We start from the raw sequence: 27,619 nt of genomic DNA on the forward strand, positions 1-27,619 counted from the left end.
TACATCTGAACGCAGTCCAGCAGCCCCAGGTAGCACGACTGGGTGCTGAGCCTGCCTCGCGGGGAGCCCTGGTACCTGCCACAAGCCAGAGCGCGTGCACGCTCATCCCCTGCGACAGCAAGAGGTTAATGAGGGGGAAAAGCACCATCCTAAAACAATAACCCAGAGCTCAGAGACAGCAGTCACTGAACTCAGACAGATAAAGGGGCCTGTGGGGATTGTGACAGCTCTAGGGACTGTATTTCATGCACGGCTAGCTGAATGCTTTTTGATAATAAAATGAAAAATTACACTGCCCAGAAAATATCAATTTTCTTGCAAGGTGAGGCCCGTTTAAAAATATATTTATACCGTATTTACCATTTGGAAAAATTACCTCCTTATTACTTTTTGCTCTTGCATCGACTGTGACAAAAATGTCAATGCTAAAAAATTAGCCTCTTGGCTGCTCCTGGAGAGCTCCTGCCTCCCGAAGCAGCTGGGAGCGGAGGTGTGCGCTCCCTGCAGAGGGTACGGCTGCTGGGAGAGTGCCCAGCACCCCAGCGAGGGACCTGGGCTCCATCCTCGCACCTCTGCTGCGTGTCTCCTTCCACCTCCCAGTGCCCAGGAAAATCCAGGGGTTTGGAACCCCCTACGCCCCAATTCTCAACACAGCAAGAAACGATCAGTATTAGATAATTAGGGATGGATAGCTGACAAGCAGACATAATGAATGCTGCTATTTCGACCAACTAGATGGGGAAGAAACAGCTACCCAGCAGGTACGCGCAGTTTTTAAGCCGCAGGGCAATTCATTATTTTCCCCAGATGTCCTTCTTAATTGTATGTAATTAAATAAAATAGAGAAAGGAGGAATGGAGCATTTTAGCGCTATGAGGCTAGCCCAAGATATGGGAACGGAGGGGGCTGTGCTTGAGTAGTTACCACCTCCTGGCTGGAGCAGCCTACGCTGTAATCCAGCTCACTTAGCGCAGTGACCTTGGACAAGTCGCAGGGTTTTCCTGTCCTCGCAAGGTACCTGCCCCCACACACAGCCAGAAGTCCAAGCGAAAAGCAAGATCCTCCCTGAGAACCGCAGGGAAGCTGTGTGCCAAGCTCTGCTGCCAAGAGAAGGCGAGAGGCCGTGGCAGGACACAGTCCAGGGACGTCGTGGGGACATGCAAAGTTGTGCGTGTGAGCAGCCCAGCGTCTCAGGGCACACCGTCCTACTGCAGGAGGGGAAGTTACCCTGTTATGGGAGGCGTATGCTGCATCCCAGACCCAAGAGGGAAAGTTCAATTTGTTTTCAGACGGCAGTTTAGCATTTCTCATTCCTTTAGCGTGGCTATCTATTGAGCATCAGCGTGTCGGAGGGATGTGAAATCACTCCTGACAGCTGAGCTGGAACGTCCAACCCCAGTGCCCAAAAACTGAGAGAGCACGCTGCGACATTTCTGGGGTAGCAGCTTCCCCTGGGCTACAAGTCTGCAGAAGGAGAACTGAAGCAAACAATACAGGCAGCAGGAGACACACAGATGTGTTTGCCAGCCCAGGCATGCCGTCAGCGAGCATTCCCAGACACCGCTTCCAGAGCCACCGAGACGAGGGGGACAGCGGCAGTCCATTTAGGGGAACCGTAACACGTCTGGTTTCAATTTGTGACTGCCTGGGCAATGCAGAGATCATCCTTTCTTTGCCCGGATGGTGCGTCTCTTTCTCCTCCCATTAAATCTGCAGCTTCTGGGGTCAGCACGAAGCCATGGAAGTTCCTACTGTCACCCTGAGCTCTGGCACTTTCAAAGGAAATGGCTTAAGTCATGATGACATAACTGACAGCCCTGCTAATACAAAGCAATTTCTCTTTAAAGCTGTCGTTTCCAGTAAAGTGCTCTGTACATGCGATATTCTGACTCTTGAGCGGAAGAGCAGATTTATATAAGCTGTGGCTTGCCTGGAAGCCGGGGCGGGAAGCAGCTTTCCTGTGATATCTACAAGTTTCAAATGGATTTCATTTCTCCTTCTTAGTTTGCTGGATTTCAGGTCAACAAGTAAACTTCAAGTCCTGGTCTCGCAATGTGAGAAGCCTTTGGCTGGCAGAGCTCACGTTGCCTTAAGGAAAAGGGAACTCACCACCATACAACACCGGAAAGCCAAAGCACCGTGACGCCCTCACCTGCTGCCTGAAGCAGCCGACCAAAGCACCGCTCCCGACAGCAACCAGTGCTGCTCGAGGCAGCGCTCCCAGGGCCTGCATCCCCACTCCCTCTCCCCTCCTTGCAAACAACTCATCTAGGGGAGCACTGGTCACCCCGGGGTAGCTGAGGGAGCAGTTCGGTAACACCTACCATCCTCATCAGTGCGCACGTGCACGGGGATGCTCTCCGGTCCCGGCCCCACATCGGTGTGAGCCCTTACCCACACCTTGTACTCGGTCCATTTCTCCAGGTCCTTGATCTCCCAGCTGGAGTGCTCCCGTCCAATGCCATCCACCACATGCTTGGTGCTGTCATCTCCTTCCACTGCCTGGTAGGCAATGGAGTACTGGGTGATGACCCCATTGCGGCTCTGGGCAGGCGGCGGCACCCAACTTACCCGGATGGTGGTGGAGCTGGTGCTTACACACTCGACTTCTTGGGGTGGGGCGGAGGGGGCTGGGGATAAATAAATGAAGGAAGTGGGGAGATGAAGGGAAATGAGTGGAAGGACAAACCAAAATGCACAGGGAACTTTTACCCAGCCAACTGAGCACCGAACGGATGCACAAAATGCAGCCAGTAGCTTCCTGGGCGTCTGCCTGCCTTCCCTGCGGGTCACCAAAGATGGCACTGGGGCAATTTGTATCTGAAAGCCTGATGAACAGCATGGGGACAGAAGGGCTCTTCTGCAGCAGAGAACAGCTCCTCCCGGTGCAGTTCTGGACGCTGACTTTACCAAACACAGCAAATGGGAGTAACGGGAGAGAGAGAGACTGGTAAGGAGAAGGAAGATGCTCTCAGTGAGGATCAGAAGCAGATGGAAAGCAGAAGAGGCAGGAAGCTACAGAAGGCAAGAGTGGCAGAAGGAGAAGCTCACACACCAGACTGCACGAAGGCTTGCAAAAGCCCGCTCCTAGACAAGTGAAGGAAACAACAGAGGGCAGGGAAGGCAGGTGACTGAGGCCGGCTGGAGTGCGTCCAGGCAGAGTTTGAAATCCCGACCGTCAGCAGTGAGCAGCATCTCACCCAGGTGGGAGCCAGGCGCCGTGCACGACCAGGAGGTAGCACGGGTGTGCTGCTCTGCACAGCTGCCTCGTACCTGGGACTGACTGCTTCATGCCTCCCAAACTGGATACCTGCCTCAGCAGCTTGCTGGAGAAGGTAGGCAGGTCTGATCCCTCCCAGGTGAAACACCACCTGCAGTCTGAGGCAGCTTCTAAGCCCCAGCAGGGCTAACTGACCACAGGGGGAGGAAGAGCGTTTGGGCAGTGGATGAGGACCAGTCCTGTCCACGCGGCATTGCTGGGAAAGAGAAGTGAAACAAATCTGGGGGACGAGAGGGACCAGGAAAGGGAGAGATGACCGAGGGTTGTGGCAATCTTGCAACAGGGCAATAGTTCTGCAAGGCTGGAAAAGGCAGCAAACTGGGCAAGTGCCCTAGAGATGCTCTGCTCCCCCCAGCGCCCCGGCAGCATGGCAGCCCTGTCACAGGAGCAGCAGCCCCCTCTCATTTGGCCTGGGATGCTACGGAGATGTCAGGGGCCTCTAGTAACAAAGCAGCACAGCCCCCTGCAGAGGGGTTTGTGTTGTCCAGGCCGTGCCTTGCTGCTGCAGGCGGCACACAAGGGGAGGGGAGCTGCGCTCAGGTGTTTTTCATGAGGGCAGAAGCCCGGAGAAGGGAAGGAGCCCATGTGGTTGTGGAAGGGACAAGGGAGATGGGTGCATCCCTGGGTGCTTGCATGGAAAGCAAGAGCCCCAGGCAGAGAGGGCAGGGCACCACCACCAAAAAAGCACACACAGTAGGAAGACATCTGGTCAAGCAATAAGGGAGTATAAGGCATCTTGCTTTGCCATGGTGGGTGAAAGGCTGCTTCCCCTCTTCACTGCACCCAAAAACCCAGAAATGCAGGAAGAGAAGCTGGTGCTTCTCCCCATGCTGCAGTCCTTGAAGCCATCAGTGCACCTGAGCTTGCCTTTTGGGGGCACAGGGACAGTCTGGCCTGCCCAGTCACAGGAGAACACAACCTGCATCACCCCAGCCGGCAGCAGGGAACTTAGCTAATTAAAACACCCAACAATTGTGCCTCAACCGTGCTGAGCATGGGATGGCAGTGGAAGAAGATCTGGGAAAGCTGGAGACAACCGGACCTCCAATGCCACCAGTGACCTCTGCTTGCTGGGAACAAGAGCTGCTCGCTTGCAGAGGCAGCTGGAGGCTGCTCATAACCCTCAGTGTCCACTTCTGTGCTTAGGGAGTGGGACCCATCCCTGCTGCCTGGGAAGAGGAAAGATGAAGTGGAGTGCCTGGGCAGAGCTGGGCTGCTGCTATGGGCTGTACTGGAGGAAAGAGAAGCCAAAGCAATGCGTGGAAGCAAGCAGTTGCCTTCCTGAGGCAGGCAGAGCAGAAACGGCCCCGCCATCTGGTGTACTAGAAGGGAGGAGGGGTAGAAAATGAATCCTCACACACCTTTGCTTAATCAAGTAGAGAAGTGGCAGGGAAGAGAGTAGGAAGATACAACACCAAAGCGACAGCAAGAGTGAATTCAGGGAAAGCGTAAGACAGAGCCTGGTGGCATCCCTCAGAGGGGACAGGTGAGATGTAAAGAGCTTGGCAAACCTTTCATTTGCCACTGTCTGCAGAGAAGCCTCTCACTGCAGAGACTTGCTCTGGCTTTGGGCCTCCACAGCACCCTTCAGGATGCGGCAGTGAGCTCCTTCTCCAAAATTTTGGCTGGCAGCACGGGCAGGACAAACGCTGGCTGTTGACTGGGTAAGAGTCACACACATGATGTACAAGGCACAAACTCAGATAAACACTTAAAGAAAGCAAAATAAAACTTGGTAACGTAAGCAGGATCAACTTAAAATGCGTAAGGAGTGAAAGTGTCCCTGCTGGGGTCAGCAGAGAGCAGGCTGGGTGGCCGGCACGCACCCACAGGCACACGGCGCAAGCACTGCCGTCTCCGAGCTGCTCCATCCGGCCTCCCCCGCTGGCCCGCAGCTGCCCTGTGCACCCACCCAGCCCACCTACTGCTCGTGCTGGGGAACAGGCAGCCTCAAATCCACCTTCACACTTGAAGAGAGAACAGCATGTTAATGGTGAGGCCTGACGGGCACGGAGCTGCCGCTCCTCTCCTGCAGCACGCTGACTGCCTGCAGTGCTGCAGGCTCCTGGAGAACTCCCCCGTGCTCTTCAGCCCCTCGGAGCAGCCGTGCTCGTACTTTTTGCGGGGTGCCCAGCAGCTAAGCAAGCAGCTTAGCAGGAAAGACAGCCCAGGGGGCAGCTCTCTTCTCAGGTGGGAGGGTGTGAAAGGGCACTGCACCCCTGTGGCCTTCCTGCACAAACATCCCCACTGCTCCTAAGCAGGGATGCCATGAGAAGAGCCAGCAGCAGCAATGCAGACACCCCTCTCCAGCCCGTTAGTGACTCATTATCAATGATGTGCCTCCTGCCTTACCCTTGACTGGCTTGTCAGGGCCAGGAACAGAGCCTGAAGACAGGCTCTTTGGAAAGCAGGAGTCTGTCTGCTCCTGCGGTTTGTGCCCCACCTGAACATGTCATCCTCTGAGATCTAACAGCCCTTCTCAGTGCAGCCAGATGGAAGAGCGCAGGAAGGAGGCCAATTTGTAGCTGGGAGCAACAGTCTTCCCAGATTAATAAGTTTTAAGGTCACAGGGGACCAATCCAACCATCTAACACAAGGTGGTGTTAAGTGCAGACCAAAGAATTTCTGCCTGGAAGTCATTTGCTGTGCACACAACTTCTGCTGAGCTACAGCAAAGCTTTCTGAAAGACCTGTTTGACTTTGAGACCCCCAGGATGTAAGAATCCACCCTGCCCTGGGACTCCTCAACCTGCGGTGTGTCAGCCTCACTGAATAGCCCAGGAGTAACTGTCAAGCGCTTTTCTTGGAGAATAAAGAGTGCCATTAGAAATCTTCTCAAGTAGGGGACCATAAGCCATGACCCAGTCGCTTTTTGGATAAACTGAAGAACTCTGAGGTACATCAACATGAGGGAGGTTTTACTGGCCAAACCAAGTTATTCCTGTGGCTTTGAGCTGAATCTTTTCCAGCCTGTCCCCATTTCTCTTCCTGAACAGATGTCAGAAGCAGTCAGCTACTGCTCCACTGTCCAGTGAAGTGACAACCTTAAAAGCAGACCAGTATGAGATCCCCTGTGAGCAGACAGCACATGGAGCAGGTCATGGGAAGATGTCCACAAAGTAAAGGTTTCTCTTACTCGGACTGTTGTGACACTGGAGGACTCATTTACACACAAGGCTGTCTTTGATTAACTGTGTTCAAGGATATGAGCATCCACTGGTGAAACTGAGAGGCGGAAGAGTTGCTTCAGCCTTTGCCTATCAATACAAAAGCTATCTGAAATAGGTATACAAATCCCCCTACTCAGAACTTGTTCTCAGTGTTCAAGCATTTATAGCCGCTTGATCCGAACCGCTCTCCTTTTTCACACCTGCCTATCTCGCAGCACCAAGGCACCATTAGCTCACTTAACAGGGTGCAGGAATCCTTGCGACTGATATGGTAATGAAGCTGAGTTTCCCTCAAAGAGAAGGTCGTTCCAGTAGTGAGCAGAGCTGCTCTTCCCTGCCCGAGCTCCCTTCCTAATGGCTGTCTCAGGCTCGCTGCTGCTGTGCATGCCAGCGCCCTCCCTGCAGGGAAGGCTGGCTGCCTTTGCCAACTGCTCACCCCACATGGCTAGTAAATCCCAGACAGACGGTGAAAACGGAAATGTCTTTTTTCCCCTTTTTAATGCTCTTTGCATAATAGCAAGCCCAAAAATCGTTAGTGAAAACGAGCTTATCGCAGGGCCCTTTGATAGCCCTAATCTGCTTATGCGCAGCTCTTTGAGCTGCCAACCAGAGCAATGCGAACTCCAGCTCTGTGATCACATGGGGCAGAGTGAGGATGAAAGTGATATTGCCTGGGTCACTTCGTTATCTAGCCTCCCTATTAACTCTGCTGCAGCTTGTGCTGGTTTCCCCCAGCGCTGCAGCCTCAGAAGCAGCAGCCTTGCTTGCTCACACAACCCAGACAACATCCATTCTCCCAAGCTCACTCCTCCAGCTACCTGACAGCCACAGGCACATCTGGCCTCAAAAGATGCCTCACCTTGCAATCAAGTGTATGGACCAGGGAAGGACTCCTGGAGATGCAAGGCTGCTGGAATGGGGAGTGAAGGGGTGAAAATCCAATGGTTTGGAGACAGTCACATTTAGAGCCAGCCAAACACCTATATGCTGCCCGTCCGGACAGCTTGTCTGCATGGGAGTATATTCATAGAGATGCACAAACCCACTCAAATCAATCTCTCCAAAGCAATTTCCCAGTCTGTTTCACTCCTTCATCAGTTTTTATGAACCTACCCTTAGGGAAAGACAGCATGATCAAAGAGACATAAAGAAAGAACTTACCACTTGGGTGCACCCCCTCTGCCAAAGAGCCCTGATCCAAAATCTCAGCTGACTTTCCCCATTACGCCCTTTAGCAAACTACACGCCGGCATCCCTGCGGTCACCCAAGGGCAGAGGCACCGAGCTGCTCCGTGCCCAGGTGATGGGAACTGGACTGCTTTTGCTTTGTCTTCAGCAGTGCAATGTCAAACACTTACTGGATTGGGCAGTTCTGGCTTCGATGGTGGGGGTGTAGACTCCTACCCCCAGCTCAGAGCGGGCACCCAGCCGGAACTTATACAGCGTGTCTGGTTTGAGACCTTCCACAGCGTACGACGAGGTTGGGTCAAACTCCACCTTTTGCTGGCAAATGAAGGGAAACACAGGTTACTTGGCGTAGCTGGAGAAGAGAGAAAAGCTGGTGCTCAGCTCCAACATTCCTCCCAACACGTGGTGTCTGCCTGTGAAATAGTGAAGCCCTTGTCCCCAAGCAGTCAGGACCTCCAATGCACCTGAACAGTGCTGACTGAAGGCTGGTTTTGCTGACACTTCACCTGGTGGACACTTATTTTTGTTAGCTTTCATGCCACTAGAAACGCAGGGGAAGGAGAGGACCACGGCACACCGTGATGCTGCCATGGCACAATTCTTACTGTGTTGCCCTGATGCCAGTGCTAATTTTGATATATGCAGAGCTGAACTTCTTCTAGTGACGTGTCAATAAATGTGGAAGGGCTCTCTCTAGGCCATCCTCGATCTGTTCTTGAAGTGCTCCGGAGAGTCTAGGAGCTACAGACAGATTTTGAAGGTCATTTCAGACCTATGTGGATGCCCCACTGGCCCGTCCAAGCATTTAAAGACACCAGCAGTATGGATACATCAGGGATGGTGCCATTGCATTCTGGAGCCTTTCCAGTCCCAAGCTACTACTAGCTACCTTGCTGGGAATCAACACTTACTGCTGAGGTCACTTACACAGGAGCCAGACAGAGATTGCTGTACCCCATCACACGCCCGTGGGACAGAAGAAACGTGGTGAAGAAAGAGTCTTGTTGTCATCCCAGCTCAAGCAGAGCCCCTTCTCAAGCCGCTGAATGTCTGGCTCTGAGCGCTGCTGAAGCAGAGATACTCACCTGAACGCCATCCTCTCCTTCCCAGTAGAGCAGCTCGTATTTGGTAATGCGTTCCTGAGAGGCGGGCAGCCAGGTCAGCAGGATGCGGGTGTCAGACTCTGCCTCTGCCTGGAAGTCAGCTGGCTGGGCAGGAACTGAGGACCAAACACATGGTTAGTGCCAGGAGGCAGATGCAGGCAAAGGAGTCCCATGGCTTTGCAGAGTCCGTGCTTTACCTTGGGAGGATCCTCACTCTTTCCTTCTGGACCCTCCCTTCTTCCCTCTCACCGGTATGGGGCTCTTGGAATATCCTGGCTAGCAAGCAAGCACCTCTGGGGCCCAGGCAGGTGACTACGGGAACCATGCTTACTTCAAGCCCCCGGCTCTACATCACAGCTCCTTACTTCCATGTGTGTATTCAAACCCTGGCACGGCTGCATAGGTGCCAACATACAAATCCAGGGCATTGTGTCACATTTTTAGCCACCACAGCCGCGACAAAACAGTGGGCTGTGTTACTTGCACAGAGATCGATCCTAGTTCCCTGGTGCAAGCTGACAGCTTAAATCTGCTGGCTGCGGGGTGGGGATGCCACTTGGACACGCAATCATTTGAGCACTGAGTGCAGCTGTGACACCTGGTGCAGACCAGACACGCAGCTGAGCCGCACACCCTAGGGCAGGGCACGGAGGCACCTCACTCCATACGTACCCCCTTGCTGCGTTTTGACCTGGATGATGTCCGAGGGGGGCCCGTCGCCCACCGAAGTGAAGGCCAGGACACGGATGCTGTATGTGGTCCCTGTGATGAGGCTCCCCACGGTGGTGAGATGGCTGTCGTCGGTGTTGTGCTTCTGCCACATGCTCAAAGGCAGGTGTGGGTCGGTGGTGTAGTAAACGCGGTACCCTCGGATCTGTCCGTTTGGCTCCTCCGGCTGCTCCCACTGGACCAGCATGGTGCTGGCGCTCAGCATCCGTGCCTGGACTTTGAGGGGGGGACTTGAAGGAGCTTGCTCTCCTGTCCGGGCCTCGACCAGCTCGCTGGGGGGACCCCTGCCAATGTTATTGACTGCAATGACCCGGAACTCGTACTCCGAGAAGGGGCTGAGCCCACCTATGCTATAGCGGGTCGTTGCCACACCGTCCACCTCCTGGAACTGACCCTCCAAGGACTTGGACTTGTACTGGATGACGTAATACGAAATGGGGTCGGAGTTGCCCGAATCCCAGGTGAGGGTCACGCTGGTAGCTGTCGTTTCAGTCACTAATGGCTCCGTTGGAGGTTTTGGCAGCGCTGCAATTGGAAGGCAGAGAGGTGCGATTTAAATAATTCAGTCAGCTCAAACCCTGCAATGTGCACGGGGATAAAAATGGAGCTGCCACCTCCCATTAACATTCTTCTTTAAAAGGCAGAAATCATTTCATACTCTAGAACATGCATTTTTATATTACCATATATTGCTTGAAGTGGTTCTTAATGGAAGGATAAACAGAGCAATCATGTTATTAGACGTGCTTGACGCACTTACCAGCAGCAGGCTAAATAAAGGTAATTCAACGGGGATGCAGGAATGTTTCTGTCATGGGGGTTCAGCTGGCAGTGAGAAGGTGCTTGCTGGGCTGGGCTGGCCCAGCCCCAGTAGCCAGGTTTACAGCTGATTTACAAAGGGATACAGTAAAGCAATCAGAGCACTGCAAGTCATCTGCTATGCCCCTGCTTCCAAAGAGACAGCACCCTAGGCCCCGGGGAGTTCATGGACAGTGCTGTTAGATGGGTTGATGGGGGAATGCCTTGCGAGTATTACAGTGCATGCAGGAGGGATACAGCCAGAGAAATTACCAACTTTCACATCGACTATTTCACTGGGTGGTGTGTCAAACTGCAACCAGACGACAAACTGTTACACAAGAACTCTGTGACACTGACATCTCTGAAGTGTTAATGAGAACGTAGCTACTGCAAGCAAACATTTCCAGATTTGCCATTTTACCAAAGGAACAAAGAAAGAGAGTACGCATGAGAGAGATCTGCAGAGTACACAAATACGTTAAGACAATGAGTGAATTTAAGTCTAAAGTAAGTTTAAACCTCCTACGAACCACTCTAGTTAAAGTCATTAGTGACTTGTAATGCAGCTGTGCATGAGGTGGAAATAGGAAAAATGCTCAGCCCAAATCAAGGTTCCCAAGTACTTCGTTCTTCTGAGCTATGCAGAGCGAAGGTGCAGACAAGACAGAGAAACCAGGAGGAAGGCAAGGGACTGAAGTCCTGGGGTGGCAGTGGACACGACACCAGCAGGAGGGGGAGCGAGGCAGAGCCTTCCCAGGTCCAAAGGGGTAAATACCAGGAACCATCAGTGCAGTGGAGCAGCCCCTGCTTCCTCTCTCCACACCCAAACCACCTCCCCATCCTGCCCCTTTCTCCTGCACACCCTTGGGTAGGTACTACAGCCAAGGCAACGCCTCTCCTCTGTAAGAAAACAGGTACCACGTAGCAGGCACTGTGAGTGAAGGGAGCGGTGTGTGGCTGAGGTTAAAAGCAGCCTCTGACTAGCGCCAGGTAAAGGAGAATTTGCTATTAATCACCAGGTCAGAGAGGGCTAAGTCTCAGTTCTGTGATTTGTTCAAGCAGGGACTTGGTGCTAAAGGTGGCCACAGTGCACGAGGGGACCTGCGGGACCAGGCAGACTCAAAGGATGACACATCTGTGGAAATCCGAGCTACAAATCAACTGCAAGGAGAAGAGGAGAGGGACAGCGTGAACCTGCTTGGCCCTAGATGGGAAAGGCAGGGCACGTACTTCAGCCTCCCAGCAGAGAGCTGTGTGGGCGGGCTGCCCCGTCCCCAGCGGTCAGCAATCAGCAGTAACGTTCCCTTTTGTGCAAGGCTACCTGTGAAACAGCGGCAGGAAGCATGTCTTAAGGACAGCAACAGGAGAGGAAGGGAGAGGGAGAGGCAGAGCAGTAAGGGAAGAAAGAAAATCGTCAGGAATATACAACGATTTTAAATTTTAAGAGTGTGTATAGCTCCTCCCTGCAGGGTGGCAGGATGCTCCCTCTGGCAAGGCCCACAGGCAGGGCACGTTGTGGGGTTAAGCTCCTCGTCCTGCCCTTACTGCAGCAGGGAAAGGAAATGCACGTGCACACAGCTCTCTGAATGCAGACGTCCACAGTCCCCTGGCCCAGGAGAGCCCCGTGGCCTGCAGCTGTGCCCAGAAACCACTGGGATGAGCACGGTCCCAGTGAGCTTCCCTCCTGCAACAGCAGGGACCCAGCTGACACAAACCACATGTAGGGGGAGGAGAAATGGCCTCCAAGGCAAACACTACACTGTGAGCAGAAAAAAAAACCAACAAAGTTGTGGGTTTGGGAACTTCCCTTGCAAGGTGGAAAAGTCACAGGAGACTGCAGTCAGTTGGCTGCACCCAAAACACTCTGGGGTAGGGCTACGCCTTTGAAACCCAAGCAGGAGGACCACGAAGAATAACTCCTTACCTTTGACAGTGATCTGGGCCGTGGCTTCAATCATGCCCAGGGAGGAGATGGCCACGCAGGTGTAGTTGGCGGACTGCACGATGTTGTTGAGCTCCAGGACGTTCCTGCCGACGGGCATCTCATCTTCTTTGGTCAGCTCCTCCACACCAGCCATCCACTTCACGTAGGGCATTGGAGCACCTACTGCCACGCACGTCAGGTTCACGCTCCCCCCTGGCATCACCTCGTGGTTGCTCGGAGGGATTGAGAATCGAGGAGCAACACGCCGCACTGAAACAAGGAGGAGACAGCTAGTAGGGTGACAGAACCAGCGGCGAGCACTCAGTTGCACTGCAGGGGGACACGAGGGGGCTTCGACAGTTTTGTCTGTCTATCCCTCGGGACAGATAAAACGAAGCGCAAAAGCCGTTCGCTGCTTTGCCAAATTGTGCACACTTTTCTCTCCTTCCTTAGCCACTGGCGTCTTATTAGAAGAACTCATTAAGCAATGGCTCAGTCCATTCCCTCCAAACATAGTCTTCTAAAATCATATTACTAACATGAAACGTTTCTCCATTTAAATTACATCCCTCTAATTAGACAGCATGCACAAATGCCAGTCACACAATCTCTCTGTGCAGGGCCTACTGAAGCTCTGCAAAACAGAATTACCTGCTCAATTTATTAGCTCTAGAGTAAAGCAACCTGTCCCCTAAACCTCACAGGGTTTGGGCAGGGGCAGCAGAAGGCTTTCTTTCTGAATTAGCACACGTGTGCTGCTAAATAAAATATAATTCCTTTCAAAATGTAACTCAGGTTCTACAGTGGCTCAGAAAAAAGTCACCAGAGCTGCATGACATTGTCAGGGCCTGAACAGATCACCTTGCTGGGCAGGAGAGAACTAATCCTGACAGATGTGAGATCATATCCATCTTGACAGAAGAGAGCGGGGCTGGCAGAACCCTCCCCACCTTCGTGGCAGCACTGTGGGAGATGTATTCCTCCTTATTTCATTGCACAGCTTCTCTTCATATCAATCCCTCGCTAGGTATTTCATTCAAGACTTATTTGTAAGCAACTCTCAGCTACAATAAAGCTCTAAAGCTGCCTGCCATATGCATTCCCGTCAGGAAAACGACACTGAGAAATGAGGCCCCTTCTTCAGGGTTAGTGTTATGGGCCTATTTAAGCAAGGGTAGAGAAACAACTGTGCTCGGTAAATCTTTGTCTCCTCTGGGCAAGCTCATTTTAGCCTGTAGTTAAAAAGGGAAACTGCCCGAACGTGTCCTGCCCAGCAGCCCTGCTCTGCTCTAGCCTCCTCCACTGGAAAGGCGGCCCAGAGCATTGATGGTTCTCACCTGGCTGGTGCCCAAGGAGCCCTTCCCTGCCCTGACACCCCTCCAACGGGGCTGGTGGAGCTCTGGGGAAGGCGGATATGGGGCAGGAGCCTGAGCGGGGCCTGCTCGCAAGGCGCCGTGGGCACCACCGGCCCGGGCTCTGCGCCGGCCCCGCCGCTTCCCCACGGACGGCGCGGGCGCTGCCAGCCCGGCGAGCCGCGGAGGTGGCGGTGCTGCTCGCCGAGCCGACTGTCCCCAGAGCAAACCTCGCTAGCGCTCCCTTTGATGATTCATCCCCAAACCAACAGGCTTGCAGAAATAGACTGGAGACGGAAGCCCCCACGCTAGCATGTACAACAGCGCTGAGGCTTCGTGATAAATTAGACAATACTGTCAACATCGCGTGTGTACTACACATCGTCTCGGTGACAAAACAGGGCTCATTAGCTCCTTACCAGTCAGGGGAAGGATACTTGCTTTTCTTTTCTTTTTTTTTAATGTCTATATCCAAAGTCTTGCTGGTTGTTTCTTTTAATCAATTATTAAATCTGAAATCAATAGCTACATGAGCGATCGCCAGTGAGGCGTTACCTGACTGACGGGGCAGCGCTCCCCCAACGAGACAGAACTCAAAGTGTACTCAAGCGCTACGCGGTCATGAGAATACGGAGTTAACCTGATGGACATGGCAATGGTTTAACATGATGGCGTGTACTTCCAACCAAAGCACCCCAGCACCGTTCATTAAACGTCAGCTTTCGTTTTCCCATGTACATGGCGTCGAATTATTTCAGCTGTTCAAATTCCGTCCCCATCCAAGGACCAAACCCACCCACCCACATCGTATTAAAATAAATAAATAAAAAAAAAGAGCAAAACTTGGAGGATGAAGCCATAGGTGTGCACAGAGTGCTCATGCACATGCACTAGGCAATCGGGCCAGCAGGCGCAGGAGGCCACGAGAGTCAGGGAGCAAGCGGTGCTGGGGCTGAGCAGCAGGAGGGACGGCGCACAGTGACTCGGTGCGAGCTGAGGTCAGAGGACGGAGGCCATGCAGGAGGGTCGGAGCCCAGCATGCACCCAAACCTGTGAGACCAGAGGCAACACACCCCACACTGGCTCTCAGGACCCTCCTGGGGACACGCTGAGCCCCGTCGGTGCCGTGTCCCCCTCAATGTGTCCTGCAGAAGCGGTGCCTGCCCAGGGAGCTGGCACCGAGCTGGGGCCAGCTCTCACCTCGGGAGGTGGGAGAGGGTCAGGGTAACGCTTTTGTTGAGCAATCTGGCCTGGACGAGCCCTGGCAGGAGCGTGTGCAGAGGAAAGGACGGGCTCCACCAGCCTCCCGTCCTCATGGGGGGCTGAATGGCAGCTTCTCGTCCCAGCCAGCACGGAGGGAGAAGGGGAGATGCTGTCAGTTAGCATTAGCGAGAGCTGGCAGAGATCTCACAGCAGCTTGCAGAGCACCATCAACACATTCCTCGGGCTCAAGCCAGCGCTTTAAGTCTCTGGCTTTTCTACCATAGGAGCCTTTTAATAATTTAAATCAGTGTAACCCCTCAAACAGCAGCATTCTTCAGAATATCTGTCCAATTTACAAGTCAAATCTATGGGCTAGCACAGCCCATGATGCTACATTAACTGCTTCAGAAAATTTTGTTGTTCTTCATTTATTGCAGCAATGAAATTTCCCTTTTTATTATAATTTTCTTGACAAGAATTCACAATTTTATTTTTTTAATCTTCTTTTTGGATAAAGATCTGAGGAGGTGGTTGGGAGGTTTTGCAAGAACAGCACAGGGAAAATTACTGCGAATATTAAAATGATTCCGATGGACAATAGTATAATTCAGAGGTTCAGTTAAACCAGCAGACTGTCAAAAATGAGATTCATCGCCGTTCACCCCAAGACCAGGCAGCGTAAGGGCTCTGTGCTGTGCACTGCTCAGAGAGCGCGCCCTGGGAAGTGAAGTGCAACCCTGGGGCGTGAGTGGCACCGCGCAGCCCGAGCCTGCGCCCCGATCCCACAGGACAGGGAGGAAGGACGGTGGGGAGATGGGGGCACGGCCTGGGGGAGGGAGGGGAGCAGGCAACAGGACAGCCACGCAGGTTGAGACTGAATAACGTTAATAATTCAGCATGCATTAACATGCACATTCCTCGCCTTGAGAGCAACGAGCGAGAATCGATTGCCCGGCTCCTTCCACCAGGAGCGGCTGCTTCCTCAGGTCTCAGGTTCCCTCTGAGGGTGACGTTACCCCCGGGGAACCGGGAACCCCCTCCCTGCTGCTCTCCGCAAGGGGTGTCGGCTCTAAGCTCTGGGCATAAAAGCTTTCAAGGCTCACATGCCCGTGCTGTCAGCCCCTCTTTTGCATGCTGAGACACTGCTGGCGTACAGCGAGGCTCTGCTGGCAACACAACAGCACCAGGGGGACATGCCCGTGCTTCTGAGACGGTGCGGTGCTGCTAGGGCAGGGGGAACCCGGCTGCTTCTCCCTGCTGGCAGTGCTACCCCCCCTCCCTCCAGCTGGCAGCGATGCGGGGACCTCTTCTTTTCTCACCCGAGGCACACTTCTGCCTTGCCCCAAACTCGCTGCCCTCCTCAGCACCGCCTCCTCCGAGCTGGGAAGGGGCGCGTTCAGGAGCTCTCCTCGAACGTGACCATCAGTCTGCACGGTTTACTCATCTGTAGACACCTTTCATCTCTCCCTAGTGCTATCATTTCAAGGAAGGACTTCAAATGGAAAGTCAGTTGCTGGTGTCTCACAATCTATTGACAGAATCAACAGCAGGAGAGGAAAAATTGGAACCAGAAAAAATGCATTTACAGTCTAATCTTGTGCTCAAACAATGCTGTACTATTTATGCTTCCAATGCATCCTTGAGTGCTGACATTTTATAGACAATTTCCAAAACAGGGCCTTGCCATTTTTGGATTATATTTCAGCTATAACTTTTAGGTCTAATTATTTGCGCTGACAACCACATATAAAAGAGGATATATCATTACAGTGGTGCAGCACTGGAGACACATCAGCATTCAGCATACTGACATACTAATAGCAAAGTAAGGGAAAGCAAGACTGTGGAGCTATGCAATTTGCATTCACTCTCTGAAATTTCTCTGATGAAAATAACACAACATTAAGGAGGAGAATAAGAGAAAAGATCCACTGTATCAAGATAAAATAACTCGTTAATAAATAACCTTGTAGCAGTCACAAAGCAATAATTAAATGCATGGGTGAGCAGTACACAGTTTTAAGTAAAGCTGGAAAAACGTAAGATGTAATTATCAGTGCCAAACAAATTATAAGCACGGCAAATCCCACTGGAATATTTAGAAACTAATTTCTGGCTTCACATTAAATATTTGTATACGTGGGTATTTTTGGTGGGGTAGGGAGGAGGGGTCGGCAGAAAGAATGAGAAATTATCTGCTCCCGCTGGCTTATATCCATTCTCGGCTGCCTCCCCTCAGCTAAGCCATGCGGCTAAAACGTTTAAGTGCCCTGTCAAAGGTTTGCTCTCCAGAGGTGCCCGAGCCATCACAGCGGTGCTCCAAATTCACTGAAATCTGGGAAGCTTTGGGCCTTGGCTTTAATTTCATCTCTTTTCTTCCCTGTTCTCATTTCCCATCATTGTCTTGGGCTCAGGTAATTTTATCCTCTATGAAATCTATTTTTAGAGGGTAAACAACAAGGGCCCCGTGTCTCAGTACAATCTAAATGAGAGCACGTTCCGGGGAGAGAAACGGGAGCGAAGTCAGTGTACTGGAACAACTGCTATGACAACTTGTTAAAACTTGTTCCAGCGATGATTGTAAGATCAACTCACGCAACTGCCTGATGGCACGAGCAGAGGAGCCGGGGTCTCTTCCCCGTGCCACGCGGGAGCAGCCCCGGGCCCCGGAGGCGCTGCGAGCATCCCTCTCCTCCGGCACAGGCGGAGGGACGGACCCGCGCAGCACTGCTCGGGGAGGGTCAGCTCTGGAAACCAGCTCAGGGCTTCTGCCAAAAACACCGGCCTCCAGCGAGGTCTGGAGCTAGATTTAATTTAAAAGCGGCACTCGCCTTTCGCTACTGTCCTTCAGTCACCTCTGGCTCGCTCTGAGCAGGGCAAAGGGTGACCTGGGTTTTGTGGAGCTCCTGCGCATGCCACCATGGGCCTCCCTGGGCCATCCTAGGAAAAGCGGACGCCACCACCAGTGCTCCCTGCTCTCCTGCCAGTGAAATCAAGGCCCAACACCAAGGAAGAGAGGAGAGGCAACCCTGCCTGCGCCCTGCTCATGCAAAGGGCCCTTGTCCAGCACAGAGAAGTGGCTACCACCAGCATGGGGACATCTGAGGAGCAGGAAAGGTGCCATCAGCACGGTCAGCTGCCCCAAACTTTAATCCCTCTAGAGAAAGTCAAAAGTATTAAAGCTACAGGAGGAACTGAGGTACCCGCTCTCCCTAGCAGCTCGCTGGGGGCTGGAGATCTCCGATCCCTGCTTCCCAAGACCACCCTTGAGCTCTGGCCAGCAAGCAGCAGCAGCAGTTCAGAGGTATTGGATTGGCACCTAGCACAGGTAACGGGCTGGAGGAGGACCCCACGTACAGCAGCATGCACTCCTTCCCACCCTACCGTCGAATAAAATCATCTTGGCTGGTATTTGCATGCAAAATACATTCTGAACATTTCATACCTCAAGCAACACAGACATGCAAGCAAAGTATCAATGCCATCAGCAGAGTCACAGCAAACAGTAAGCAGATTTCATCAGGCACACTTTGGCCGTGCCTGGAAGGGAGCCAGAGTCTGCAGGGCCCCCTCCCCTTTTGGGGATGGCTCTCCTCTCCCTACTGGAAAAGTCCCATCTGACGTGGCGTACTGTAGATGGATAAGAAGTGAAAAGGACCAACCTTCTCGCTGATCTGAGAGATGAAAGTTTGTTTTGTTTGATGGCAGAGTGCGATGAAGATGAGGAGGGAATAAAAAAAGACAAGGAAAAACACAGAGAGTAAAAACAGGCCAAGCTTCATCTGTCCGCACACCACTGAAACGACAAGACAAGACTACAGAGGTCAGCCAGGACTCCCCACCGTGCACGCACACCGCTCCGTGCCGTGGACAGGAGCACGCCACTCTCGCACCGCTCTGGCCCGGGGCAGGGCCGGCCCCTGCACCCCGAGGCCGGGCAGAGGGGACCCACGCGTACTCACATGGACGGAGCTTCGGGGCGGCCCCGCGCCGGGCCAGATGCTGGGAGCACAGACACGTGCAAAACACACACAGCAAGGGGCTGCAGCCATCACACGGACGGACACGCTCCCACGCACCCACTCCGGCTATAAAGGTGATGGCAAAGGCACTTTAAACCCATTGACCACACACTGGGAAGAGCATATACACGTAGATCCGAATTTAAGCAAGTATGAAAGAAATGCTCCAAGTGGCGGATGGAAAGTCTTCTAGCATGAAGAGCGGCTCCCCCTCTCCAAACAAAGAGCTAAACGTAGCAGAAAGGTATTAGGCAAGTGACAGACATGCGCAGTCTCAGCTGGGCTCAGTTTCGGGAAAGCCTTATTGGTACCCTGTGCTGCGAGCGAGAGATGGACAAGAAATCAGAAGGACAAAAACACCCAGAGGGAATTGAGCAGGTCCCAGTTTTTATTCCTGCGGGAGAGACAGTAGAAGGTTAGTTGCATTTTCCTTATAGACAAAGGAGATCTCATTTCTCTAGCGGGAGTGACCTCACTCCAGCTACAGATCTGTGGCGTATCAGCTGTAATCGAACCCTCGCCGAGAGAATACCGAAGTGGATCTGATAGTCAAAGGCTGCTTATGAGTCACATTTTTGATGGGAGAGGGAGAGGTGGGGGGAGGAATTTGCTTTCCATCAGAAACACTGTGAATTAGAGAACAGCGTGTGGCATTATACAGTGCACCGTACGGTCAGCCATTTCCAGTGATTAGAGGACAGGATTTTAACCAACACTGACATTGTACAGACCCGGCAACAAACTGCCAATAACAGCTACAACTATGGCCTATGAAGTGTAATGGAGCTTGGAAGAGAACAGCAAAACAGTTGTTTTCATTTCTTCACTTCACCTGACGCCAGGGGACCTGCACCAGCCAACTTGGAGCTTAACCGGCACGCGAGCGAGGGCCAACGCCACTGAGGTCCCCACTTGGGTGTCCTTGAAACACACAGTCCTAGATTAATACAGTCCGAGATTAAGGCCTGGGTTTCCTCTGGGACAGAGGAATCACCTTCTGGTCCACAAAACATCAACGTAAGGCAACTTTTAATCCTGTGACCCTGTGGTGGGACGGAACCTCTGCACTGCTGCTCCCAAGCCACCCCTGTATCCCTTAAGCTCCCAGAGTGTATCGCATCTGCATGGCCTCAGCAGACAGCGAGGGGCTTTGGACTTCTGCTCAGCCCTTCCCAGCAGGGAGGATTTGCTCCCTGCCCCTGCCCGGGAAGGGCCATGCTCCTGGAAACCAGGAGCAACCCCGAGCGGCTGCATTTCTGGGGAGCATTTGAACAGGGCACCCCAAACCCCAGCTCCCGCAAACCGGGGCTGCGCGACTGAAGGGCGAGAGCCCAGCCAAGGGCTTGAGCCTGGGGAACGACGCCCAAACAGCTACAGGAGCACCCGGCCCCACTGCAGAAGCCAGGGAAGGGTCGATAGACCCCAGGCATGCCATGGGTGCCGCTGCAGCTGCGGGACGGGCAGCGGCGCTGCTCTGGGGAGCCTGCTGGGGACTGCCCTGCGTCAGGAGGCGGCGTTGGCTTTCCCGGCGTGTTGACACTTCAGATTAGAGCTGGAAAGGTGAGGAGGCACATGTGAAACACGCTAATTCAAACAGATTACTTTCTGGTCTGTCAAACAGGAACAAGTTTGGGGCCTACTATTCGTCACTAATTGCTGGATTATCTCTTAATCTCTAATTATATTAGTGGTTTATGGGGAATAAAAGCCAGTAGCAGGGCATTTTGGAACAGCTTTAACGAGAGAGGGAACACCTGGGCAGAAAGTTCTTGGTCTTTTCCCTTGACTTAATGCTTAAACAGCTGCTGCTTTATCTCAGATAAACCTGATAAATGGTAAATTGAAAGTTTCATCTCCTTACAGATCCCATTCACATTCTTCCTTATCTCCAGTTCTCTATCCATGTCACCACTAAGCTGAGAGGCATGCTTTACCGTTATTTTTTTTTCATAACAAAGGACCCTGAGCAGTGACAGCGAGCGACACCTGTCCCCCCAGGGGGCTTTAAGGCTGGTGTTACCCCCGTGCCCCCTTGCAGAACACCACAGCTCACTGCACACACCGCCCTGTCCCCATGAACCTGGGCTGCCTGTCCCATAGCTTAAACACACCTACGTGCAAGACAAGGCAAAGTCACAGCCGAAATGCCAGCAGAGGACAGCCAAGCCCAGAAGGCAAAACCAGGCCTCCCTTTTGAGAGCCAGGTTGAAACAGCAAAGGAGAAAAGAGCGAGGCCGTATCAGAGACGTGTGTGCCAGGCCTGAGTGTCGGATGGCTCCAGCTCTGCAGACAGAAATTCCCATGCTGATCGAGTTTGGCTTTTACCCTGCCGCAGACATGCTCGTCTCCTGCAGCAGCAGCAATGCTCTAACCACAGCAGCTTGTTGCAGAAAGAATGAGCTTGGGCTTATGGGAGGCGCTGCTTTTGTGTACTGCTGGGCATTGGCTCCCTGAGACAAGGCAGGGGGCTGTGGCCGGGATGCGAATGCACAAGTCAGAGTTTAGATCATGAGGCCAAACAAAGGAACAGATTTCTGAAGCTTTTCAGAGTGGGAAGCTAATACTTTCCTGAAAGCAACGAGAAAGTTCATTATCCCAATTGGCTCTGCAATTCTGCTGGGAACTGTCAGCATCTGTCCCGCGCTGAAAACCCACGGGTGTTATGCACGGCACTAATATAAAGGCAGACCCAGACATTTTGGAATCCAAAAGACACAGAGGTTAGCAAAAACCCAGAGGGGGACGAACCTGTTCCTGCTTATCTCCAAAAGCACATCTTGCGTCTCAAGGACTCCACATAAATCAAATTTTATTTTTTTACCGCCTTTAGAGTTACAGGGGAACAAAAGGACAGATTGTCTTTTTTATGCCAGATTACACGAGAATAAGACAACCTCCCATTATAGGCGCTGAACAATGTGCTCATGCCACAGTGATGAGTATATTCCATCCTCGAGACAGACAGGATGCTCGGGCTGCCCAGCCATCGCTTCCCATTCAGAGCGCGCACACATGCACGCATGAATTCAATTAAGAGCAGAAAATCTCAGAGCTCCAGAGATGGATTTCCTAACCCTTTGTGCAAGGGGATAGGAAAGGGGAGGGAATGGACACTTAGTCGGCACAGATACGCAGGCCTAATTGTTCCGCAGATGTCTGTGCGGGTCGTGTGGGGAGGAGGGGGAAGTAGGTTTCCAAGTCCACTTCTTTGTTGCGTTGTCGTGCACTGAGCCACCAGCCAACCTCGTTCTGTTTTCCATAGAGGTCATTTTACAAATAATCAGGCTTGAGCCTGCACTGTACTTTTAACTGCCAAAGGACTTTGCAGGGAATAAAACTGTTAAGCTTATTTCGTTGAGTTCTATAAAGCACACTGAAATCTTCAGATGAAAAGTGCTAGGAGAAGGGCAGAGAACTATTATTTATTAAACAGTGATCATTATAATTACCATGGCACAGCAAAGTGCTCATAGAAAACACTGACGGTGCACACGTTTCTCCCCTGGAATAAAAACACGACAAAAATATCCACTGTAATAGGTGGGGAAAAGGAAAAGTGGCAGGGGCCTCTGCCTGGCTCTCCTGCTCTGAAGCCAGCCAGCTCCAGCCCAAGGGGGCACAGAGTCCCAGCAGCAAACGTCTGCTGGTGCTGAGCGCTGAGCTGCTCTGGCTGCACACCTGGCTGCATTCCCCACGAGGCTGCTTACAGCTAGCTAATGTGCATCTGACCAAACTACAGCTGCTCTGGCTTGGGTCACAGCAATAGTTTCAGCATGGAGCAGTGCCCTGGGGCAAAAGAACTGGAGTTAAAAATACTGAAATCCCATAAAAAGGAATGTACTTGCTTTATCAAGGGGTCACTGCTCTGCGTTGCATCGCTCTATTGTAGCATTAGCTTGAGGTCAGGACTGCACCGAGTGTGTATAAGGAGATCACGGCCCCGCAGACCCATAGCCCTTCCCAGCCACACACCAGCAGCTGAGGGGTAGTTGCTCCGTGACCTCTACCACGGACTGGTTTTGCTTCTTCTGATGGTGTGGGGCAGACATCTGTCTGAAGCAGCAGCCTGGGTCATCTGCTCTGATTCAAGTGCCCGTTCGTGCTTCCTGTCATCCAGGCGTCTCCCTCGCCAGCCTCCGCAGTCCCTGCTCCCCGTTGCTGGCTGCCAGCCCTCGAGCACCAGCAGTGCCCCTCTCTGGCCAAGAATTGTCACCCCTCAGCCCTGAGGAGAGGCAGGTTTGCCAGAGCACACCGCCAGAAGGGAGCAGGGTTGTTAAGAAACGTGCTCCCCGTTATCTAGCTGCTTCTCAGGCACCTCCAGCTCTGGTCGCTGAGTGTCTGACCACCACTCTCAGTTTTTGTTCTTCTGGCAACACCCTCAAGCTTTGACTGCTGTTGCTATTTTAGCTGTTTTAATATTACATAAGCACAAAATGTCCTTTTTGAAGGCTTCAAGTCTTGTTGCTCCAGGCCTGTGTCAGTCATTCAGAATTATTATTTGCACAAGGTCCTCACTGCAGCAAGTGTCGTACAGCTGCGAGTGGCCATCTCGGCGAGTTCCCTCCACGTCTGAGCCCAGGCTGACACCGAGACCCCTGGTGTAAAACCCTGCGGAGGCCAGAGAATCGCTGCTGGAGACAGAGCTACAGTCCTCGTTTCATTTTGGGTGACGGCTCCTTAGTGAAACTTGGCAAATGAAACTACAGACTCCAAGCAAGTTTCCTTGCTGCCACATGAAATGCTAGCCTGGCCTTTCAAAGGGCAGACTGAGAAAGCAGATTTTTGCAGTAAAACCATTTCTATTTACTGCAGTCTGATTTACTTGTCTGTGATTTAGGCACAGAGGAGACACTTCGGTTTTAAATGGTCTTTCTTTAAAGCAGCTGTGCACATGCAGCCCAAGCAGCCTTTTGGGCCAGGGAATTTGCTGCATTTGTCCCGTGGGGCCATGCCTTGGAGGCCTGAAAAGCAGCACCTAAGAAGCGAAAACTGGGCAGCATTTAACAGAAGTATGCAGTTACTACTCCAAAAATGACTATTCTAATAACATTGGTACTGCTGACTGCCATAAGCAGCGCTGGGGAACACAGCCAGTGAACTCCACAGTGTTTTTATAAGGATATGCTTGCACAGTCCTCCAGCTCATCTCCTTTGTTGAAAAAATAATGCCATGTGTAGAGAAAGAGAAGGGCAGGAAAAACCTTTCATACAGGGAAAGAGTCAAATAACAGTGCCTCTACTGAGGGCAGCAGCACACAGGTCACTGTCTTCACAGGTATGTCACAGGACCAGACTACGAGCTGAAAATGTTCATCTTTGTGCTGATGTCCCTGAAGCTGTAGGCAAATGAAGAGTGAAATGTATTCATAAAAAACCCAATGGCCTAGGTGAATCAGTGGCATTATACTTTACTCCCAGTGAGCACGACGAAATGAAACTACCTTTTTTTTCATGCTAGGTCCAATCTCTTTTCTACTCTTAAATCAATTTCTTGTATGTCTTGAATCAACTTCTTGGATTTTTGCTGCTAAATTAGACAGTAAGCTCTCTGGATTAGAGGAATCATATCTTCCATACGTTTCTGTTCCCTTCCCTTCTCCCTGCAGCACCATCAGGTCCCAAATCTAATCACTGTTACAAGAAAGATACCGTGGTACATGCGACCATGGACCGCAGCCGGATGAGTGCTCCTTTGTAGTGGGAACGACAACAGCCGCAGCAGCACTGGCAAGCGTGCTTGTGCTGACAGGGTGGGATGGGAACACGTCACTGTGCCCTCCTGAAATCCACTGTGCCCCAGATAGCCGCCACATCCCGGCAGGCTCTCTGCTCTTGGTTTTGCTCTGTTCTTGCTCCTCCAGTGGTACGGATGTTTCCTGCAACCCTGCGTGCACGGAGGGCTGAAGAGCGGCAGCAGCAGGCAGCCCGCTCCCCGCGCTGCTCCCCAGCCCCATCCCAGCTCTGCAGCAGCAGGCAGATAGACCTGTCAGTCCAGGAGCAGAAGGCTTACGAGGGTTGCTTTCCAGCACACTTAGGAAGATGAAAATAATAGCTTCAAGGAAAATGCATCCATTTTCCTTTACAAATCCCTGGTGTGGAAATGTTTTAACTTTTAATGAAGTCCATCTGTGCAGAAGTGCTGGCTCTGAAGGATTCGCAGAGACAAGGCACCGGCGTATCCTGCTCCTTCCTCCTCCTGTTCTTTCATTGATATAGGGAGCCCTGAGCAGTGCCTGCATGCTCCTTCTCAGCCACTGGTATCTTCCTTTGTTAGTGAGAAAAGTATGATAAAGATGCTAATGAGCCTGTACCTTCTAACACAGCACACCCACAAAGGATTACCTGGGAGGCTAGGAAAGGGGAGGACATGATCAAAACCACAAGCCCCCAGAGTCAAGAAGACAAACAAACATTTGAACTATTAAAAAAACAATAGGCTGTGAATGAGAGCAGGTACAAGCACTCCTGAGAATTACACGGGGTGGAAATCAGTACTGCTGCTCACAGAGCTACAGGAGCAGCAGCGCTCAGCCATGCTTTCCCCCAAAGCAGCTAAGTTCCTGGGTATTCCCCACACTGAGGTCAATCATTACGAAACCATTATGCAGCAGTGGTGGTGCAGCCGACACACTTAATTTCAACTGTAATTTAGCATTAATTAACGTCTTCTGTAGCAAAGATGCAGGCACTTACTAAAGGCCCAACTGGAAGTCACTGATCCTTCTAATGACAGCACCATAGAACAATCCCCAGAAAAAAAGACACCAGGGATTTTTATTCTGCATCCTAGATGTGAGAAATTAAGATATTTCCATTTTTTCTCTTACTTGTTTAAGAAATAAAATACTATTCTTGTTTGGACTAACTTTTTCAAGTCATTAGCTAATACAGCAGTAATATTTTTTTCATACAACATTAGCTATCTGAAACTGTAAGCATAAGTTATAAGCATAAATACTATCTTGGACCTAGCATCCACAGCGAATTTGATGCGATGGTAATTTATGGGGTATCCTGTCTTAAATATACAGCAGAGCTTTATCAGGATCACACAGGCTAGAGACTGACATTGTAAAGATTATGTTCAATAAAAAACCTTGTTCCAAAAATTTATGTGTAAGAAAATGATGGTTAGCAGCAAGGCATATGCCTAAGAACATGCTTTCTTCAGTGAACGTCAGGATCCTCTCGCATGTGGAAACCATCCAAGGCCCATGCCTAGCCCAACCAGGACAGATGAACCTTGCTGAGCAGCAAGTCAAGTGTAAAATGCAGTACATTCCTTAGACTCGCTAAATAAAGAGCATTCATTAGAAAGAAGCCAGAACATTGTAAGAGGAGGGTTTTTTTTTCTCATGAAGTTGCTGTGCCTATTTTCAGCCACACCTCTCTAGAAAACAGAGCATTGAGAGTCTGAGCATGTCACAGGAAGCAAGTCATCCCCAAATGCCGCAGCAAAATGGCTCGGTATCCACACAAACCTATGCAACAACAGCCAACTTGGTAGCTAGGATCCTTTCCCTCTGAGTGCAAAGGGACAATCTAGGATGAGTTTTAGTACAGCTTGCCTGAAAAATGAACTTGGAAGAATACATGGAGTTTAAAATCATCCGTAATTACATTGTGAGAGTGAAATGAGTGATTCCACTGCACAGATACAGCTTCATCTTCTGAATATGCTTAATTGGATACTTCAGTCTTCCAAAGACTCTCATAATCCAAATTAGTCTGCAAAATAAAAAAGCAGTCCCCCAGAACAAGCAAAGATGACGATGCCAGAAGCCACCTCTAGAAGCAAACACACAGCATGTGAAGAATTAATCATGATCATGTCCTCTTTCCATACTAACTAATGCATATACAGCTTTAAGATTCTATTTTCTTTCTTCAAAACAGAGGAAGGAAGAAATGAAGATGAGGTTTCATTATTAGACAGTTGATTTACTACGTGGAAATAAAATCTGGTTCTAACTTCCTAACAAACAACGATTGCACTAGCACAAGAATCTTCTTTCTCTTCTTGGGAAAACCCATAGCTACATTTCCCAGGGGTTCCTTACCAGTGGCTCTGGTTATGCAGAGTTTCATGTGAAGCAGCACAATTTTTTCTTGCTGAAATTAATAGAAGGGGTACAGTGGATTTAGCCCTTGCTTTTCTCCAGACTAACTCAAACACCTTTAATGTAGAAAAAGAAAACTGGCAAGAGACCTTCTTGATGTAAAACCCAGTTTTTCTGGTATGTTGAAAATAGTTTTAAATTGGCAACATAGCATAACCATTAGAAAATCACTTTAAATGAATTGCAGCTAATTTCCAGCATGTTCCCAGTGTGAGCCATTAATACCCAGGGGCTCAATCATTGATGCATGTAAGATGGATTAGGACAACTCCAAAAAGCTGTTCAGTTTTTAAAGACACGCATTCCAAAGCAGAGGCCTAAATACCAGCTCACCTACAGCTGGCTCATCAGAGCAAGACCAGTTTTATACAGCTCCACCAAAGGTTAGTTTATACTAAGAGGATTAAGCACCCCTCGATCCCAATTAAAATAGCTGTGACACAAAGCTAAAGAGTTCAAGGAAGAAAGGAGTTCCAATTCCGCTCATATTTCAGCATTTTACAGAACACCGTGTAAACAGCAAAAACAGATTTCCAGCAAACATGAGTCAAACCCAGCGTGGATCAACGATATCCTTGAACTTCATTTGCCATTTTTTGAGCAAATGGCCACATCACACAATCCACAAAGTGTGACCAGGGAACTAAGAGGGAACACACTCCTTTGCTGAAAGCCATGGAGCTCTTTGGGTGGGAGGAGGGTCGCCCCCTTGGGTGGAAGCTGCTCT

General features: G+C 51.2%; 1 protein-coding gene and 1 long non-coding RNA gene across 9 annotated transcripts in view; both read right to left on the minus strand.

Annotated features, from left to right (window-relative positions):
• The window catches only part of PTPRF (protein tyrosine phosphatase receptor type F), a 371,326-nt gene that overhangs the window by 57,439 nt on the left and 286,268 nt on the right, over nucleotides 1-27,619 (minus strand). For all 8 annotated transcript variants that reach the window (XM_080603450.1, XM_080603448.1, XM_080603454.1 and 5 more), the window contains 5 exons: nucleotides 12,196-12,465; nucleotides 9,414-9,995; nucleotides 8,724-8,857; nucleotides 7,809-7,953; nucleotides 2,325-2,630 (listed from right to left, as the gene is read on the minus strand). In XM_080603450.1, the coding sequence (XP_080459576.1) occupies nucleotides 2,325-2,630; nucleotides 7,809-7,953; nucleotides 8,724-8,857; nucleotides 9,414-9,995; nucleotides 12,196-12,465 (1,437 nt within the window). The remainder of the gene's footprint in view (nucleotides 1-2,324; nucleotides 2,631-7,808; nucleotides 7,954-8,723; nucleotides 8,858-9,413; nucleotides 9,996-12,195; nucleotides 12,466-27,619) is intronic.
• LOC308199375 lies at nucleotides 13,989-27,615 on the minus strand. The gene is made up of 2 exons (XR_013954591.1): nucleotides 26,393-27,615; nucleotides 13,989-25,122 (listed from the first exon to the last, which is right to left on the minus strand). It is a non-coding gene; the product is annotated as an uncharacterized lncRNA (long non-coding RNA).

This window comes from Anser brachyrhynchus (genome assembly GCF_964034855.1).
Source record: "Anser brachyrhynchus genome assembly, chromosome: 8".
Classification (NCBI taxonomy): domain Eukaryota; kingdom Metazoa; phylum Chordata; class Aves; order Anseriformes; family Anatidae; genus Anser; species Anser brachyrhynchus.